Raw genomic sequence first — 19,857 nt, forward strand, 5'->3', positions numbered from 1 at the left:
TTCTGCCAGGGGAGGACACAGCATTAGTCCCTTCTGGTGGATGCAGCCGACATCAATCATGCTGCTGCCTTGGTCTTAGACTTCCCAGCCTCCAGAATTGCGAGAAATAAATTTCTGTTGTTTACAAATTATCCAGTCTGTAGTATTTTCTTACAGTAGCACAAAGGGACTAAGACTAAGACATGGCTTTATGAGTATATGATTATGCCAGCAAAAGAACGGTGAGAAAAGATTTCTTATACACCAATAGAGGAAAACATGCCCCAAGTGTTCTGGAAAACAGTTTGGCCATATATCTGAAACTCTTACCCAGAAAGTTTTCTAGACTTTGAATTATTTCACTGCTGGGAATCTAATCTATCTTTCAAAAATCATCAAAGACGTAGGTTAATATTTATGTACAAGATGTTCACTGTAGAAAAAAAAAAACAGAAATAACGTGTTTCCAGTAAATACATTGGGGTTTATTTATGAGAGGTTATCCAGCTGCTGAAAGACAATGTATTTGCGGCATACTGCCAATGACAGATGAAACGTTTCTGATATAGGCAGGAAAAAATAGTAGGATTTTAAATACTGTATCCAGTCTCACCTAAATGCAATATGTAAAAAAATATGATACATATACACCAGAAACACATATGCTGGCAAATACGGTAGTTAAGAGCATGGGCTTTGGAAACAAACCGACCTGGTTCAAATTCCAGCTGTGCCGCTTTCCAGCTGTGTAACCTTGAGCAAGTTAGTTAACCTCTCTGTGCCTCAGAATGCTCACCTGGAAAATGGGGATAATAGTACCTACCTTACAGAGTTGAATGGACAGTAAATGAGACAATTCATGCAAATGCCTTGGCACAATGCCCGGCACATTGCAAGCACTCAATAACTACATGCCATTATTAGCATCATCAACACAGAGAACAAATCGGGAAGAAATGCACCAATATGCTAACAGGTATTATTTCTGGGTGGTAGAATTCCAGGACAGTTTAGCTTTCTCCTTTATAGTCTTCTCATTTTTCCAAATAATCTACAGTAAGTATTATGGAATCAGAAAGGGAAATCCATTATACAAAAAGAAAATCTGATTAATTATTAGTATTTGCTACGTGCAACAGTGAATGCATACACGAAGGGAACATCGTGTGAGTCACAAAGTGAGCAATGCCTTTCACCCCATGTCTACTGGGAGCCTCAGTTCTCAGCAGCTGCCACCCTCCTGCAGAGGTCTCATTACTCACGGGCGCAGTTCCTTGGAAGCCATCCTCACCAGTGTTGGTCACCGGAAACTCGCCCTGCCAAATGTTGGCATAATGCTGGCCTTTGGGCTGCAGTTTGTTGCCCCAGGGGAAAAGTCTGTCAGAAGAGACACAGGCATCAGCCTGTCAAACAGGCACAGGTTTTGGATGAAAGTCAAGAGAAGGGATGCAATGAAAAAGAGAACATTGCTTGCTTGTTCTGAGTGAGCCAGTTAAAATATATATATAAATAAATAAAGCTTTTAATCAGGATTTATTTTCAGTTTCCTTATAACTTCTCATGTCACATCCACAACAGTCTCAGTCTTGCCCAGGTACTCAGGAGGCCTGAAATAAATCACAAAACTAAAAGAAGGACTTATAGAAAGCTGGGAGAGTAGACCTCATTTTGGACTTATATGGTAGTGTGATCAGGCACCACCACACCACACTTTTTTATAAAGCCTGGGCTATTTTAAGGAGCCTTTCCTAGAAGATGTGAACCCAACATGAGTTTTCTGTCTCATGGCTCTAGAAGCAGAGACATACCGCTGCTTCAGGAGATGCCTAAAATAAGAAAATGCTAAAAGCAGGGCAGTCTGCCAAGAAGTTCTAAGCAGTGATATGTAACTCAAGGGGGTTGAACTGCTAGGACTTGCTTTGGGGCTGGAGGGAGCCCACTTGGCCAGACACTTGGTTTAGGGGTGATAAAAGATTTGTGACCCATTCTCCAGTGTCTTCTAAGTAATTTTGTGGAAAAATAAGAAAAAGAATTATTGTCGTTATAACTTTCTAACCAAAGTAAGTTCCATGGAGTTTTTTGTTGTTGTTTCTTTGTTCAAATGACCAACATATTGTCAGGCAAAATGAGATCCTCTAAATACCTATTATGCAGGCCTCCTCGACAGCTGTATTCCCACTCAGCTTCCGTGGGCAGCCGCTTCCCTGCCCAAGTGCAGTAGGCAACCGCATCATTCCAGGAGACATGGAGAACTGGATGATCCGGCCTGGGGAAGAGCAAAAGTAGAATGAAAAGTGACACCAATCAGAACAAGAAGCAGGAACTGGCTTCAGCAAAGCGCCCATAATCCCCCTCAGTTCAGTCTGTGACACTGAGGTCATCCTGGTCCTTAAGTCAAACCCCAGCCATGCTGCATCTGTCATGCTCCACCAACGGTTTCTGACAACCCAGGCTCCCAAATGGGTTACAGTTCCACTGGGAACTAGACTCAAAACATTTCTTCACTTTGTAGGCTTGGATTCCCACAGAATGTCATTGGTATGGCAGATGCGGAGATACTCCAGCTGCTAGGAGGGCCAGCAGCAGAAGCTTTTAGCTCCTTTGGGGTTCAGCAGAGCTGACAGCCATCTCAGAGAAACCAGTGACTAACCAACCACAGCAGGGGCATACAGAGCCAGCCATTTCAGCCTACAGTGGCTCAACCTATGGGCCATATACACCCTAGAGGCCCCTGTGTTGGGTGGAGCTTGGTTGGACCTGCATTGTGGCTTTGACTTCTCCCTCTGCCCAGTCCTGCTCTGGCCCCTGCTTTCTACAGGTGTGGGACCCTAACATTCTGCATCCTAAACTCTGTTTCAGCCTCTGTTTCCAGAGAACCCAACCTGTGACCCTTGGCTTTCAACTCTGTGTCTTTGTACTTTTCCTCTACAAGAGGCCAGTCTTTTTTTCCTGAGGGTATAAAGGGTGTGGAAGTTTGGGGAAAAAAAACTGAGAAAAAGGGGATAAACTCATTCACCCAGCACTAGCTGGCTTTGGCTGAATTCCCTGCTCACTTTTTTTAAAGTGGGCTACAAATTCCTAGTCCATTCCTTATACACCTTTGAATTCCCCACAGTAATTACACCAAGCCTTTCATTTATTCTTTCAACAAACATCTACTGAGTACCTATCATGTGCCAGTCACTGTTTCCAGCACAGACAACAGATGTACTCTTCTCAGAAGATCCATCGCTGTTGACTGCATGGATAACATACATTCCCCTTTTGGGTTTTCCTTCCTCCCTTAGCATTTTCCTCTGTTACTAAATTCAGGAAAGCAGATATTAACTGGGAGCTAAGAAGCCAAGTCCACCTGAGAAACCCAGGAATCCTATGACTTTCCACCTCGAAGCCTAATTGCAGCACAGCGGCTTCCAATTGAGGCTTTGAAAGATGTTTGACATTTGTCAATGGCCTATATCCCTAAAGCTGAACTTCCTATACTCCCAGCTCCCCGACAATAAGGGCAATAACCAGGAATGTTGTTAAAAATAGAGACTTAAAAACTGCATCTGAAAAATTAGGTTAGGAGAGCAGGTTTCTTGGGCTGCTGAGATGCTGAGTCCTAACCCAAACCTTGCTCCATCTCCAGGGTTTAAAGCGTTACTCTATTTTTGCTTGAGATAATTATTTCCTTGCCACCCTGGAGACTTGCTGACCGACTTGGCTCTCTGTGGTTTTCCAGTTAGATGGTGGCTTCAAAGAATTCCAATCTGGAACTCAAGATCATGTGAATCCTATACCCAAGGCCTGGGCTTCTACAGTGGCAACCCGGGAGGACGCAATTACTTATCCATAAGACAGACGTCTTCTTCCTCATAGACCCGCTAATAACAGAAACAGAATGTAAAGATTAAACATGTCGTGAGGTTTGGAATAGGCCTCTCAAAAGGAGCAGGGAAACTGGGAAGAGGCAACTCTTTGACAAGCCAAATGAGGAGAGAAAGAGGCCACTAATTAAGAGCTTTCTTATGAGCAAGGTGCAGTGTTTGGGTCTTTACATACATTATTTCCCGCCATCTTATTTTCCTACCAATCAATTACGGTTTGTCATTCTTATCATTTTATAGATGAAGATGCCCACTGAGTTCTTTCGCAAGAGCAAAGGGTATCTATTTTGCAATGGAACTTGTCAACTGGGGAAAGAGGGACCAGCCTCACCTGTGCAGAATAGTAGAGTCAGGCCCTTCTGGGTGTCTCCAGTTAGCGCCTTTCACAGGTAACCACCAGGGAGCAGCTGCAACCTCAAAGCAACCCAGAACAGGCTGATGTTAGCTACTAACATCAACTCTAGAAAAATATCAACTCAGTACATGCAGCAAAAATCTCAATGCCTTCAACTTCCATTTGGATTACCAAACAAATACATTTGCCAGAATACCAAAATAAAGACTTATATGTAAATAAATCTTTAACAAAAAAGTATTACTTCATATCATAAAGCATCACAGCAAACAAATACGTGTGTATTTAAATGGTGTATATCTATAAGAATTTTTTTTTTTTTTGAGATGGAGTCTCGCTCTGTCGCCCAGGCTGGAGTGCAGGGGTTGCAATCTTGGCTCACTGCAACCTCCGCCTCCCAGGTTCAACCGATTCTCCTGCCTCAGCCTCCCGAGTAGCTGGGACTACAGGCACGTGCCAGTACGCCCAGCGAATTTTTTGTATTTTTACTAGAGACAGGGTTTCACTGTGTTAGCCAGGATGGTCTCGATCTCCTCCTGACCTTGTGATCCGCCCGCCTCGGCCTCCCAAAATGCTGGGATTACAGGAGTGAGCCATCGCACCCGGCCTCTGTAAGAATTTTTAAAAAGTGCATGGCTAGCCAATCCTCTATAATCTCTAACAAGTGAGACAGGTAGTGCTGCTCCTATTTAAAAGATGAGGAAACAGAGTTAACCCTACAATTAAATGTGAGGCTAAAGGTCAACCATGGTGGTCAGAGATCAAGCTGAAGCACAGAAGAAAAAATGGGGTGTATTTTCAAAAGACCCCGATTCAACTTCCAACCCAACATTAGCTGGGTGACCCTGGGCAAGTTCACTACTTGTCTGGACCCTCCTAGTCCTTGTCTGTGAAATGGGAGCACACCCACCTGCCTCACCTAACTCAGAATACAGAGGTCAAATGAGATAAGATTGGAAAATGCTCAGCAAACAGTAACTAGAACCTTAACTCCTACTTTATGGTTCTGTTAACCAAAATAACAACAGTCAGTGGTCCTCAGTTAGTGAATGGTTTAGTTAGGAACACAGGCTTTGGAGCCAGTCAAAATGAGATTTGAATCACGGCTCTGCTGTTCACGGTGTGACCCTAGGCAACTTATTTAACCTCTTTCCCCAAGCCTGTTTTCTCATGTGGGGATACAGATAGTAACAGCACCTATATCTTGGGTTATTACAAGGAGGAAATATAACACGCATACAGGACTTATGACTATGCCCTTAGCAACTGAGGTTAATGACTCAGCAAGCACTCAGTAAAGGGAACCAGTCTCACTATGGCCCCATGACACTCAGTCACAAGGAGAGCCACAAAAACTAATCATTGTTGCTAATACTAGCTAAAGAACAGATGTTGCAAATGATTCTTTTTGAGACAGGGTCTCACCCTGTCCCCTAGGCTGGAGAACAGTGGCACGGTCATGGCTCACTGCAGCCTTGACCTCCTCAGCTCAAGTGATCCTCCCGCCTCACCATCCCAAGTACCTGGGACCACAGGTGTGCGCCACAATGCCCAGCTAAATTTTTTGTATTTTTTGTAGAGATGGGGTTTTGCCATGTTGCCCAGGCTGGTCTTGAACTACTGGGCTCCAGTGATCCCTGCCCAACTTGGCCTCCCAAGGTGCTGGGATTACAGGTGTGAGCCACTGCACCTGGCCTGCAAATGATTCTTCTAATGCAAATACAAATACAAAAGAAAGTGACTCAAGGTTATCCCCACAACAATGTTACTCTTTGATTGTTTTCATCCTTTTGAGCTTGTCTGAGTAGAAGTTAAGGGAGAATATGTCCCTGCTAACAATTACAGCAATCACTGAAAACACCAAGCCCCATTCTTGTTCATTCTCTTTTCACATCAACACAATCAGAACATTCATGATATCTCAATCACAATTTGATGGGAAAACCCAATTTTTAAAATATTTCAACAAAAGAAGGCATTAGGTCCTTAAATGACACTACAGCAAGGTGTTTTATTTTACAGAGAACAGGGGAGTGAAAAGGCATGGCTTCTTTCTATTTCATTTGTGGCACTGTAGAAGCTCATCTGGGGGCTGTTCTCACTGACTGGGCTGTGCAGGTTTAGGTGCCCATGACAGGTAATTCATTCAGTGTCAAGGGAGGAGCTGCAGTGAAAGCTCAGGTCAGCCCACACTTGTGTTTCAGGAGGATCCTCAGATCATTCTCCCAACTCTACCCTGTCCCCAACACTAAGCACCACCACCAGAAGGTTCTAGTTCTTAAATTAAAAAATAAAAATAAAAAAGCTTAAAAGAATGACAAAATGTAGCAATATGTTAACCTCCATGAATGACTTTTTTTCTCATACCCTTTTGTGTCTTAAAATATTTCATCATTAGTGATTAAAAAAAAAAAAAAACATGATTTGTTTGTCCATTCTACTACTAATGGGTATTTGGGTAGTTTCCAGTTTGGGGCTATTATGAATAGTACTGCTTCTATGAATACTCTTAAAAGAGTTTGTGGCTTTTGGCAAATATATGTACGCATTTCTGCCGACAGTACATGGTGGAGTGGAACAGCTGAGTGCACAGCTTTAGTAGAGGCAAACACAAGCCTTAAACAGGAGAAGGCCCCTGCCATTTCCTACCCTCTTTTCTTCCTTTTTTTTTTTTTAAAAAATTATTTATTTATTTTTTAACTTTTTATTTCCATAGGTTTCTGAGGAACAGGTGGTATTTGGTTACATGAGTAAGTGCTTTGGTGGTGATTTGTGAGATTTTGGTGTACCCATCTCCTAAGCAGTATACACTGAACCCAATTTGTAGTCTTTTATCACTTCCCCTGAGTCCCCAAAGTCCGTTGGGCCATTCTTATGCCTTTGCATCCTCATAGCTTAGCTCCCACTTATAAGTGAGAACATATGTTGTTTGGTTTTCCATTCCTGAGTTACTTCACTTAGAATAACGGAAAGAGCATGGAGATTCCCTAAGGAACTAAAAGTAGAACTACCACTTGATCCAGCAATCCCACTACTGGGTATCTACTCAGAGGAAGTCATTAGATGAAAAAGATACTTGCACACACATGTTTATAGCAGCATAATTCACAATTGCAAAAATGTGGAACCAACCCAAATGCCCACCAATCAACAAGTGAATAAAGAAACTGTGATACACACACACACACACACACACACAATGGAATACTACTCAGCCATAAAAGAATGAATTAACGGCATTCACAGCAACCTGGATGGGATTGGAGCCTACCCCTTTTTCAAAGGGGAGCTTTCCCTCAAGTCAGTTTATGTATAGAAGTCCCCAGGGCTTCTCTCTAGTGGCCTCTCAGCCCATACTCTTCTACTCTCCTTTTCCTCTCAATTCAATCTGGTTACAAATGTTTATTGAGCAGCGACTGTATGGCTAGCACTGAACCTGATTCTTGGAGGGGATCTACAAGTCCCAGGAATCCTCAGAGTATGATTGAAGACAATTGGTATATTAAATAGTTTTAAAAGTATTTATTTTACATATAATAATTGATATAGTTTATATATTTATCCCCACTCAAATCTCATGTTGAAATATTAATATAATCCCCAATATCGGAGGTGGCGCCTGGTGGGAGGTCTTTGGATCACTGGGGCAGAACCCTTATGAATTGCTTGGGCCGTCCCCTTGGTGATGAGTGAGCTCTCACTGTGTCACAGGAGATCTGGTCAAAAGTGTATGGCGCCTCCCTCCACCTCACTCTCTTGCTCCTGCTTTCACCATGTGAAGCGCCTGCTCCCACTTCGTCTTCTGCCATGATCGAAAGGCCTGAGGCCTCCCCAAAAGCTGATACCAGAGCTACGTTTCCTGTATAGCCTGCAAAACCAGGAGCCAAACAGACCTCTTTCTTTATGAACTACCCAGCCTCAGGTATTTGTTTATAGCAATTGCAAGAACAGCTTAATACAAAAATTAATTCCTCAGTTGCAATAATTGGCATAGAAAATGTGCAATTAGTCATCTCATTTTCCTTGATAAATGTCTCTAAAATTCAAATTGATGGGTCCAGATATCACCCTACACATATTAGTACTATAGTTTTTTTATCTCCTTCCACCCGCTACCCCACCCTCTGCTATACACACACCTACTCACTCACACTTTCTCTCATTCTAGACACCCGCTTTTCTTTTTTCCCAGCAACTATTCTTTCTGAAATCTTTCATGCTACCCTAGCAACCCAAAACACACTACTTACTTAACGTCATGGAGCTATATGATGATCACCAATCTCAATGAGGTGCACAGTAAGATGGAAAAAACACGTGAGCACACTGTGGCCAAAGCATGAGAAAGAGGACACCACGACAACACTATCCCTGACCAAAGGCCGCAACCTAGTGTTTTGGTCCAAAATAGTAAGACCTGAAGCAAGTATGCAAAGATATATGTATAGTAAATCTAGACATAATATAGTTTCTAACTTAAAATTACAAAATAACCCAACTGTCCTTGGTGTCCATGAAAAAAGGAATACTATACGGCTAGTTACCAAAATACACTCTGACATGGAAATATGAAAATAATATACTGTCATAAAGGTAACCTATAGAATACACATTTGATTCCATTTCTATAAAATGTATGCATAACAATGTTTGTTAGTATCATCAGGAAAAAAATGTCTGGAAGAATATACATAAACTTAACATAAGCGAAGGATCAGGAGAGTACTATTAGACATTTTTAGAATGAGTGTGCGTCACTATCACAGGTTTTCTCAACCTCAGCACTGCTGCTATTTTAGGCCAAATACCTTGTTATGGGAGACTGTCTTATGAATTGCAGGATGTTTAGCAGTGTCTCTGACCTCTACCCACTAGATGCCAGTTGCATCCTTCTTCTCCCATGCCAACTGCGGCAGACAAAAATGTCTCCAGACATTGCTAAATGTCCTCTGAGGAGAGCAAATTATCTACTGTATTATGATAATTAGGGAAAAAAAGATTACTCTTCTTAAATATTAATACACAGTTCATAGTAGCATAGTGGTAAGAGTATCTGACCCTGGAGTCAAGCTGCCTAAGCTTGAACAACAGTATCACCTTTTACAAGCTACAAGATCTTCAGCTGCTTATTTAACCCCTTCAGGCCTCGGTTTACTCATCTGCAAAGTGGGGATAAAATAATACTATCTACTTCCTGGGGATGTTATAAGGATTAAATTTAAAAATACATGTAAAGTGCTTAGAAAAGTACCTGGTACAGAGTATTAGCTGTCATTATTACTACTATTCATTTATGTTATTACATGTTACAATATTCTCTTAGAGCTTTCAGAGAACATATATTCTAATTAGTGAAAATCTACCCCCATATCTGTTCAGCTTGAGCCCCCTCCACTCACCAGTTCACCCTTTTCAGAGTACTGATCAACTGAGAAAAGTGACCAAGGGCTAAGGGGTGAAGGAAGTGTTGGAACATGTGTCACTTCCAAAGACTTCTCAAGAAGATGTACCATCTTCCATCACAGTCATGATGTGAGAACCATCTACACATAAACTAACCCACTCTCTAAAGCAAGCAGCACCATGAGGGTAGGGCAAGGGGAGTGTATTAGTCCATTCTCATGCTGCTAATAAAGACATACCTGAAACTGGGTAATTTATAAACGAAAGAGGTTTAATTGTCTCACATTTCACATGACTGTGGAGGCCTCACAATCATGGCATGGTGGAAGGTAAAGGGGGAGCAAAGGCACGCCTTACATGGCAGCAGGCAAGAGGGCAAGAGAGCATGTGCAGGGGAACTCCCTTTTATAAAACCATCACCATGTGATCTCAGAGATCACATCAGATCTCATGAGACTTCACTCTCACAAGAACAGTGCGGGAAAAACCCAGCCCCGTGATTCAATCACCTCCCACCGGGTCCCTCCCATGACACGTAAAGATTATGGGAGCTACAATTCATTCAAGACGAGATTTAGTTGGGGACACAGCCAAACCATATCAGGGAGGGTGTGAGGGGTAAACAGAATACAGGAGGGATCCACATTCCTCAACCTCCAAACTTCAGAAAGCTTGGGCCCCTGTAAGGGAACCAAACTACACACTTGTCTGTCTGTAAGACAGATCGTAAGTCACCATTGTGATGGTCAGATGCAGAGTCAGAAACCATTTTCCCATTTCACACATGAAGAAGGAAAGACAAGTAATCAAAGTCACCCCACAACTGAGGACTGACGAAATCAGAGGTAGGGCCTCATTCATCCTGCGCAAGTTTCCCTTGGAATGTCAAATATTTTCTGGTCAAATTTAGGGCAAATCCCATCCAAACTCACTAGACGCTTTCCTTTTCCAAGTGTCACTGTTTCTAAACATTTCAAATAACTTGTTCTTGAACTCCTGGTTCTGTCTTGAAAATAAGTGCTATTCTACTAGGTTTAGGAACTTAACAAAACAAACACCTTTTAAGAGTCATATATTAGGCATTTCATCAAGGCTATACTGCAGATTGTGACATCTATAATTCCTTTTAACAGGAATAGTGTTCAGGTGTGTTGTTTACAGAGCAGAAGCAGCAGCATGAGTGGACTGGCATCTATGATAAACCTCAACCTAAAAAGAGACAATCTTTTTTGGATGTGGTTGTCCACCTACACATTCTCTGCTCAACTGAGACAATTTCCAGAGTTACAGCACTCCCTTATATCCAGAGGAGAAAGGACTTTAACATGACCTATTTCTAGTCAACCATCTCCATAGCAACTGTCTAGGGTTTAAGTTGAAACAGCTGTATGAGCCAGCCAGTGACCAATTACAATGTAAACAGGACCCATGTGAGTTTTGAGGTCCCCTTGAGAAATGGACTTCAGAGAGCAAAGACTTTCCCACCTCTCCCTGGGGACATAACCAGACTTGTAGTAGCGAATTAAAGAAAAGGAAACAAGACAGCAAAGGTGCCTTTATTCTTGCCAGAGGTGGCAAATTATGCTTCTTATACACACACAGCCCAGAATAAAATCAGCACAGGAAAAAGAAAGCTCTGTATAATTATGCATACTCAAGTGTAAAGATGTCAAGTGCACAACTTTACAACTGCTCTCTTAAAAATTAAATGCATTTAGACAAGCAAATTTAAAAGATGGACGTTTCTTGAAACATAGTATAAACATGACAGCTACCCCTATAAAAACAACCCGGGAGAATTTTTCAACTGGCATCAGTGAACAATGAGAAATTACAGATCTGCTCAAATTCATGAAGTATAAATAAAACCAGAGGAGAACTTAGCAACTGAAGGAATTAAATGGAGTAAAGAGCACACAGTAAAAATATTTCCTCAGTACCCAACACAAGTGTGGAAAGCTAAGAATGAGGCTTGAATAAAGGCTAAAAACAAATTCATCATGAAAGTAGGTAGTCAAGTCTGACAGCTTACTTCAAATTAAATCCTAAATCAGGTACCCTGATGACTTAATAGACTGCATGGGAGAGAAAAATGCCTGCTTTTTCAAACAGGGTAAAAATATTTATGAAACTTCAGGCAGACTTGAACTTTTCAATACTTTTTGGTTCAGTTCTTAGTGAAATTCCTCATGCTATAATACATTGCATTCCCAAGGCACACCATCGCAGTCATCAGTACACTCAAAACATTTCATGTCCTTAAGAAAGGAGTGGAAATTCTAGGCAGAATTTCTAGGCACTATTGAGAATGTGCAAAAAATGGCCCAAGGAATCTATGGACTTAAAGAAGCCTTAAAAGTGATCTAGTTTACTCATTTTCAGTTAAGATCTGCATAATTATCAGGGCAGGGGGAACTGATTTGGAGCTTGTAAAAAAAATTAACAAAAATGAGAGAAATATTTTTTATTATTTAAAAACAATTTTTACTCATTTTCATCAAATAAGTAACTGTAAATTGGTATAACCTATCTTGAAAGCAATGTGACAATATTCAGAATCATTTATTTCATACCATTTGAACAAATACATCATAGTCATTAAAAATTATATGCTGAAAAAATAAAATTTGAATAAATGTCTGCCCTTTACTGAAAGTGAAAAAAGCCAGTTACAAAAATGTTTGTACAAATTCAATTAAAAATACATCAATATATAGAGATACCCACACACATACCCACATATCCCAAGAAAATATTAGCAGAACATATATTTAAATGTTTGTGATGATTATTTCTGGGTGGTGAGATTATGGGTATATCTAATGTTCTTCTTGTGCCTTTTTTTTTCTGGAGAGAGGGTCTTGCTCTGTCACCCAGGTTGGAGTGCAGTGGCACTATCATAGCTCACTGTAACCTTGAACTCCTGAGCTCAAGCAATCCTCCCACCTCAGCCACACAAGTAGCTAAGACTACAGGTACATGCCACCACACTTGGCTAATTTTTTCAATTTTTGTAGAGATGGAGTCTCGCTACATTGCCTAGGCTGGTCTTGAACTCCTGGCCTCAAGCAATCCTCCCAACTCAGCCTCCCAAAGTGCTGGGATTACAGGCATGAGCCACCTCTCTAGGCCCTGTTCCATTTTTAATGTCTGAAACATCTACAGTGAACATATTTTTTATTCATATTTTCATTTTAGTTTCTTTTAGTTTTTTCTTTTAATGGAGCAAAGACTTAATTTTACATTGAAAAAACAAAAGTAAGCAATATCAAATTAATGTTCATTAAAAATTACTTATATTCATCATTCTATTACAAATTTTATTTTTATATTCATCTTCCAGCTTCATCAGTAAGCATACACATTTTTACAGTTTTTCCAAATTTTATATTGAATGTTTTCATTGATTTTATTGAATATTTTTCTATGTTTTATCTGAACTTCATAACGATCACTTTCAGTGGCTGCCAGTATTTTTGTCTTGTCAATACACTATAATTTCTGGTCTCCTAACATTGAACCATTCAGGTTATGTTCAAGTTTGTCTGTTGTTGTTTTTTTACTATTATAGATAACACTACAGTGAACATGTTCAAACACCTTCATGTACATTTTTTGCTTCTGCTAAATTTCCACAAGTAGCATCACTGTAACCTAAGAGCGTGTCTTTATAGCCCTTGCTAAAAATCATTTACAAAAATCCTCAATATTATTAGATGGTACGGTTAGTTTCCCTCTGGAAAGACATCTGCGTGTACACCCAAGATGAAGGTATTTATTTCAACTCTGTAAGAAGGCTCCACTTAGGTACCTTACATTGCTAGTAGCTTACTTATAGATCTTTACAGATCTTTTCCAGTGTCTAAAACAGGGAAATTACAGAAAGTTGGAATGCCATCTGATTGCTTCTGTGTTATTTTTTCACACCTTACAAGCTCTCAAGCTTCTGAGAAGAGAGGTCAAAGAGAAGACAGAACATAGAAAAGGCATTTTAAGATCAGGAAATTCTCCCACACGTTGTCTTGGAGGTAAACAACAATATAAATAATCTCATTTATTATTTGTAAGAAGACAGGAAAAAGAGCATCCTCAAGGGACAGGGGCTCTTGTTGCAAAGGCAGCACAGGGTCACAGCCTGAGATGATCTGCTTCCTACTTATATTAACAGTAAGAGACATACACATGCAGATGACCATATAACATCATGGCTCTGTTGCTGGCCCTTCAAACGAGAGGCTGGTACTGTACCAGCCAATCTCAGCCCACAGCCACAAGAACACAGAACAAATTCTGAACATTCTACAGAGCTAATTCCTCAGGCTGCCAGCCTGGCACATCTCAACTCACCGGGCAGCAGAACACTGCACCAGTGGCAAGGTCGTGACTGCTGATTCTCCTGCTGGTGGAGGCAAACTATGCAGGAAACATTTGCACACTTTTAAAGGATTTTAAAAGTGGCAAAGACTTTAAAGGTGGGAAGGATCTGAGAAGATATCTACTGAAATTCCCTCATTTTATAAATGGGAAAATAGGCCCTGAAAAGCGGCAGATAGTGGCAGAGCCAGGAAAATAACCCACGGCTGCAGGTTTACAATTCAGAACTTTTTCCACTATTCAAGCACTTCCCAATAGCTGTTTCCTGACAGTTTTCCATAAGATGGTAGTAGGTATGGAGAATAAAAGGTTCCCACCATCAAAGGAGTCACACTAGTTAGGAAAGCACTGGGTTACTCAAAGTTAAACTAATTTTTAATTGCAGGACTTCTGAGAATCTTATCAAGTGTATGGTAAGTCTTGAGTAACGGGACAGATAGTAGGCACTTGAGCCAAGTGGCTAATTCTGGGTGCCAGTTTTGGCTCTCCTATTACATTACTAGCCATGTAATGTTGGTTGGACAAGTGACTTTCCTCTCTGAGCCTCAGTTTCCTCAATCAGTAAAATTAGTATACTATGAAAATTTCTCATATAGGCTCGCTATGAGGATATACCATAACAAGCACTCAACATGTAGTTAGGTATATGTGGGTACTGGCACATGACTACAAACCTATAGAATAGGTTCATGATGCTATCTACTCATTCCACAAATACTTGGTGAGCATCTTCTCTATGCCACTCCTGTGCCAGCCCCCGGGGATACAGAACCAAAGTACATAATTGAGAAGGGAAGACAGACAAACAAGCAGATGATTTCAAGCCTGTTCTAAGTACTGTGGCCAAGAAAAGCTCAATGAGCTATGGGAGACAAAGGTGAGGCACCCAATCAAAGTCAGGGGGGTGACGCCCTGACAGTGCTTCCTGCAGGAGGTAAGAAGGAGGAGCAAGTAAGGCAGGGCAGGAGTGGGAAGGGCATTCCACACAGGAGGCCACCTGTATTACAGGTGTACTTGAACTAATCCAGAAAACTTGGGCATCAACATTTTTTGTTAAATAAAATGTACCAAAGATCTTCAGAACCTTAGATCTGGAAGGATGCCAAAAAGTTACTTGATTTTAACCTGTACCTAAAAGCATCCCCTCTATAGTGTCTCTAGGATGAACAGAAATAAGGTAGGATGAATACCATTCCCTATTTGACAAGGGAAGTCCAGATTTATACCTGTTGATAGTGGGAGGAGGCAGACAAATGCCTAGGCAGATAGAGGTGGGTCAGTGGTGAAACCCCACCTCCAAGTGGAAGACAGTTTAAAGCCTGAAAGCCAAGCTTTAAGTCAAAGCCACAGACCGGATTGAGAATCTGCCTTCCCATTTGGCACACTTTCCTCTGATTGATCCCCATCCTTCACTAATTTTACATATACCTACCCTTTCCTAATTGGTTTTCTACACTGCCATGCCCACCTTTGAGTGGTGTCTTTGCTTTAGCCTTTCTTTGCATACACACAAACCAATCAGCATGCATTCCCCTATTCTGAGCCCATAAAAGCCCTGCACTCAGCCACACTGAGAGAGAAACCACCCAACTGTGGGGATGGGGGACCACCCCCATGTCCCCTCTCCACTGAGAGCTGTTGCGTTGCTCAATAAAATTTTTCTCCGCCCTCCTCACTCTTTGATTGTCAGCATATCCTCATTCTTCTTAGATGTGAGACAAGAGCTTGGGACCCACTGAATATTGGAGCAGAAAAGGCTGTAACATCATGGCCCTCTGCCCTTCACCGGCACAGAGCAGCCACCCCACATGACAGAAATGGTGGTGAGGCCAAACTAGCCCTGAAGTCACAGACCAAGGTGGGGCAAGGGCATTGCTAGCAAGGTATCTCCGGCTGGCAAAAGTGATTGAGGAAAGTCCTAAGTCAGTATTATCCAAGCATAATTAAGAGCATCCCATTTCGCTGTCAAAAGTGTCTTGATTTGGACGATAAATTATGAAGTCACTCTATGAATAGATGGTCCCACAGTCTCAGCTTGAACAATTTGGGTGACAGATATCACTTCCTGGTAGGCAGTCCCTGTCATGTTCAGATCATTCTAACAGAGTTCCCAATCTATAGCTAAACTGAAATCTGTCTCCTGGAGACCTTCCCTCTGCTGTCCCTTTCTAGGTTCCCAGGGATCAGATGGAATAGATCAAGTTCTTTTTCCATCATCTTTCAGACATTTGTAGAATAATCATAACTCATTCACCTCTTAGTCTTTAGGTTCAGTAATTTATTCAACCTTTCCCAGGAACTCCAATCTCAAATTAAGGGCATCACCATCTCCCCAAAACCCAGGAGTCATACTAGATTCCTGTCTTTTCTTTTCTCTCTATGCTTTCAGAGGTACTTCCAAATATCAGATCACTTCTTAGCTTCTCTCTTCCTACCACCTGGTTCCTCAGACCCATCATCTCTCACCAGGACTATCACAAAACCCCGTACAGAACCAGAGTGGTCTCTTTAAAATGTTAATTAGATCCAATGGCTTCTAACTGTGTTTCAGATGAAAACCAAACACCTTTGAGGCCTACAAAGCTCTATGTAATCCAACCCTGCCTACTTCTCCAACCTAACCCTGACCCCACATCACAGTCCCCCTTGTTCCTCAATCCCTCCTTACTGGTCATGCTAGCCTTGCTCATTGTTTAGATTTCAGCTCAGATGTCATCACCTCAGAGAGACCATCACCAATCCTATAAATAAAAGACCCAAGAGCACAACTGCATTATACTCTAATCATTTTCTATCCATTATTCTGTTTTATTTGAATCGCAGTCCGTCGTCACAGTCAGTTATAAATTTACCTGTTTAGAGTCTGTTCCTTATTAGAATTATAACCTCCATGAGAATAAGGATTTAGATCTAGTTATCTGTTGTATCTATGGCACTTAAAACACAACCTAGCCCCTAGTACATACTGGATAAACATTATTTTTAATGAAAAAAGTCCTCGGTTCCTTAGGTTTGCATGATTTCCAAACCCAACCCCACCCCTGGGTGACCCTCTTCCGCATAAACATCAATTTTAAATAGTCTTTCAGTGGGATATCCTTTTGTGCCACTTCGTGGGCCATTGTTGCCTCATCTATAAGATTTTTTGCCAGATAATTCTGAAAGTTTCATCCATTCCAAATTCTTATTTTTGCATAAGTTTCTCTTAAAGCTAGACATCCCTCAGCATGACTCTCTACTCAACAGTTTACCTTTGTTTTCCCACAGAGGCCGACGATACAGAGTCCAATATTCGAGGGGCAGGGAACATCAGAACCATTGTTACCTCTTAATCTAAGTTAGGCCTCAAAAGAACCAAGACATGAAAAGAAATTTAAGGTCACATTAAACAGGTATTTCAAATCTGCACCTCTGGGACCCCAGCATGCCTCACACACACTCATTCAGATCAGGTGTCTTGGAGCAGGTTAGAAAAAAATATTGTGTGCCCTGTTATCCTATTATATTAGGTTCTCACCTTCCAGGGTTATCATGTTTTGCTTCCTGAGCTTATGCCACACACTGGCTCCTAAGTCAAGTGAACAACTACTCTTTTCAAAAAAAGACACAAAAGACAGTGTTATCTTCTTATCTCATCCAGTCAGCCAGCCCTGGCCTGCCCTTCCCGAATAACTCAGTTACCGTGAACCCACCTTCACCCTGTTGACCGGGCCAGTGTTCTCTCCCCAAGGAAAAGCTGACTTTACAACATGAAATGGGTCATACCAGGTCTGAGCCGTGCTGCTTTCAAAAACTAAATGCTCCCATAGATGATATTCAAATGGCATTCTTTCACGTTTTGGCATAGTACCAGGAAGACAGTGGGACATCTAGAGTTGTATGCTAAACACACAGACCACATCTTAAACCAGAAAGCAAATTGTCACAGAAGGAATTAGACTCACTTCCATCACTAGAAGTCAAAGAACACACCCCACTGATGGATAACAGACCTCAAGAAGGCATGAATACAAATGACAGGTCAAGAGATACGTCACCATATACATCCAGAACAAGTGAAAGCAGGGGTTCGAAGGAAAGACATTCTGATACATACTACAACATGGATGAACCTTGAGGACGTGATGCTGAGTGAAGTAAGTCAGGCACAAAAGGACAAGGATTCCACTTACATGAGGTACTTAGAATAGGAGAATTCACAGAGGCTCAAAGTACAATGGAGGTCACCAGAGGCTGAAGAGTTATTGTTTAATGAGCATACAGCTTCTGTTTATAATGATGAAAAAGTTCTGGAAATGCATAATGTTGATGGTTGTATAACACTGTTAATGTACTTAGTGCCACTGAATTTTATGCTTAAAAATGGTTAAAATGGTAAATTTTACGTTATGTATAGTGTACCATACACACACATACAAAGTATGTTATTAGTATATTCCTCCAGCCAAGGCTTCTAAGATAATCTAAGAGGATTTATTTCATAGTAAATTTCACAATTTGGTATTCCATAATAGCAAATCTTTTCAAAACATCATTGCAGCTTGGCAGAATGCTATATGAGGCATTACCAAATCTTACAAATGAGCAACAGTAAAAGAAATTTAACTTAATTTTCAATTATATCAAGCAAAGAGATAGTCCACTGGAAGAAACTAGAACAATGTCATTTACTAAAAGGCCTTCTATGTGCTAGGTACTGTACCAGGTGGTACTGTATACATTACTTAATTTGGTCTTTGTAACAGTTCTATGGGGTAGCATTATTGTAAGAGATTGATTAAAACAAGTAAAATACTAGTGAATAAAAAACTACAATGTTGTGCTGGCATGAAAAAAATGAATGAACAGAGTTGCAGAATGATCACGAGCTTTAGGTGAGACAAAACTTACAGTCTGTTCCTAACCAGGTTGATTTTGCTGGAAAAAAAAATTCCCTAGATAATTATAACAAGCCCCAGAGACCCGATACTGGAGGGAAAAGAACATGAACAGATGCCAACCCCAAGACGACCCAGAAGTTGGAATTATCAAAGACTTTATTTTTCAAATTTTTTTGAGACACACTTTCACTCTGTTGCCCAGGTTGGAGTGCAGTGGTGTGATCTCAGCTCACTGCAACCTCCGCCACCTGGGTTCAAGTGATTCTTATGTCTCAGCCTCCCAAGTAGCTGGGATTACAAGCTGCACCACCACACTCGGCTGATTTTTGTATTTTTAGTAGAGATGGGGTTTCACCACATTAGCCAGGCTGGTCTTGAACTCCTAACCTCAGGTGATCCGCCCACCTCGGCCACCCAAAGTGCTGGGACTACAGGCGTGAGCCACCGGGCCCAGCCAAAGACTTTAAAGGAGCTATTACAATCATCGGCTATGAAGCAAAGGTGAATGGTCTCAAATGGAAAGGTAAGAGCTCTCAGAGAAAATAGGGAACCTGAAGACATATCAACAGAAGGTACACAATCTGAAGAACACAGAGAAAAGACTACTTTAAAATAATGAACAAGCCTAAGGAACCTCTGGGATACTATCAAAAGGTCTAACATTTATGCACTGGAGTCCCAAAAAGAGAGGAGAGATTGGTGTTTAAAAAAAGTGAAATAATATCTGAAAAAATCCCAAATATGATTAAAAACATAAATGGACACATACAAGAATCTCAAGAAACCCCAAATAGGATAATCCCTAAGAAAACATGTCCAAATGCGTCATCAAACTGTTGAAGATAAAAAATTTTTTAAACTTGAAGGAAGACATAAAATAATGACACAATACATGTAAGAGAAGTGTTTGAAATGACTGTCATCAGCAATCATGTAGACCAGAAAAGATTGTGAATCAACATTTGTAAAGTGATGAAAGAAAGGACCTGCCAGCTCA

The 19,857-nt window shown here is 41.0% G+C and overlaps 1 protein-coding gene across 6 annotated transcripts in view; it reads right to left on the minus strand.

Moving 5' to 3' along the window:
• SUMF1 (sulfatase modifying factor 1) overlaps positions 1-19,857 on the minus strand; it is a 696,570-nt gene that overhangs the window by 645,792 nt on the left and 30,921 nt on the right. For all 6 annotated transcript variants that reach the window (XR_010111383.1, XR_010111382.1, XM_055109476.2 and 3 more), the window contains 3 exons: positions 4,180-4,262; positions 2,123-2,245; positions 1,242-1,356 (listed from right to left, as the gene is read on the minus strand). Coding sequence is in view for 4 of the 6 variants with exons in the window: in XM_055109476.2 (XP_054965451.1) it covers positions 1,242-1,356; positions 2,123-2,245; positions 4,180-4,262 (321 nt within the window). In the remaining 2 variants the exon portion in view is untranslated. The remainder of the gene's footprint in view (positions 1-1,241; positions 1,357-2,122; positions 2,246-4,179; positions 4,263-19,857) is intronic.

The sequence above is a fragment of the Pan paniscus genome, chromosome 2, assembly GCF_029289425.2.
Source record: "Pan paniscus chromosome 2, NHGRI_mPanPan1-v2.0_pri, whole genome shotgun sequence".
NCBI classification, from domain to species: Eukaryota; Metazoa; Chordata; class Mammalia; order Primates; family Hominidae; genus Pan; species Pan paniscus.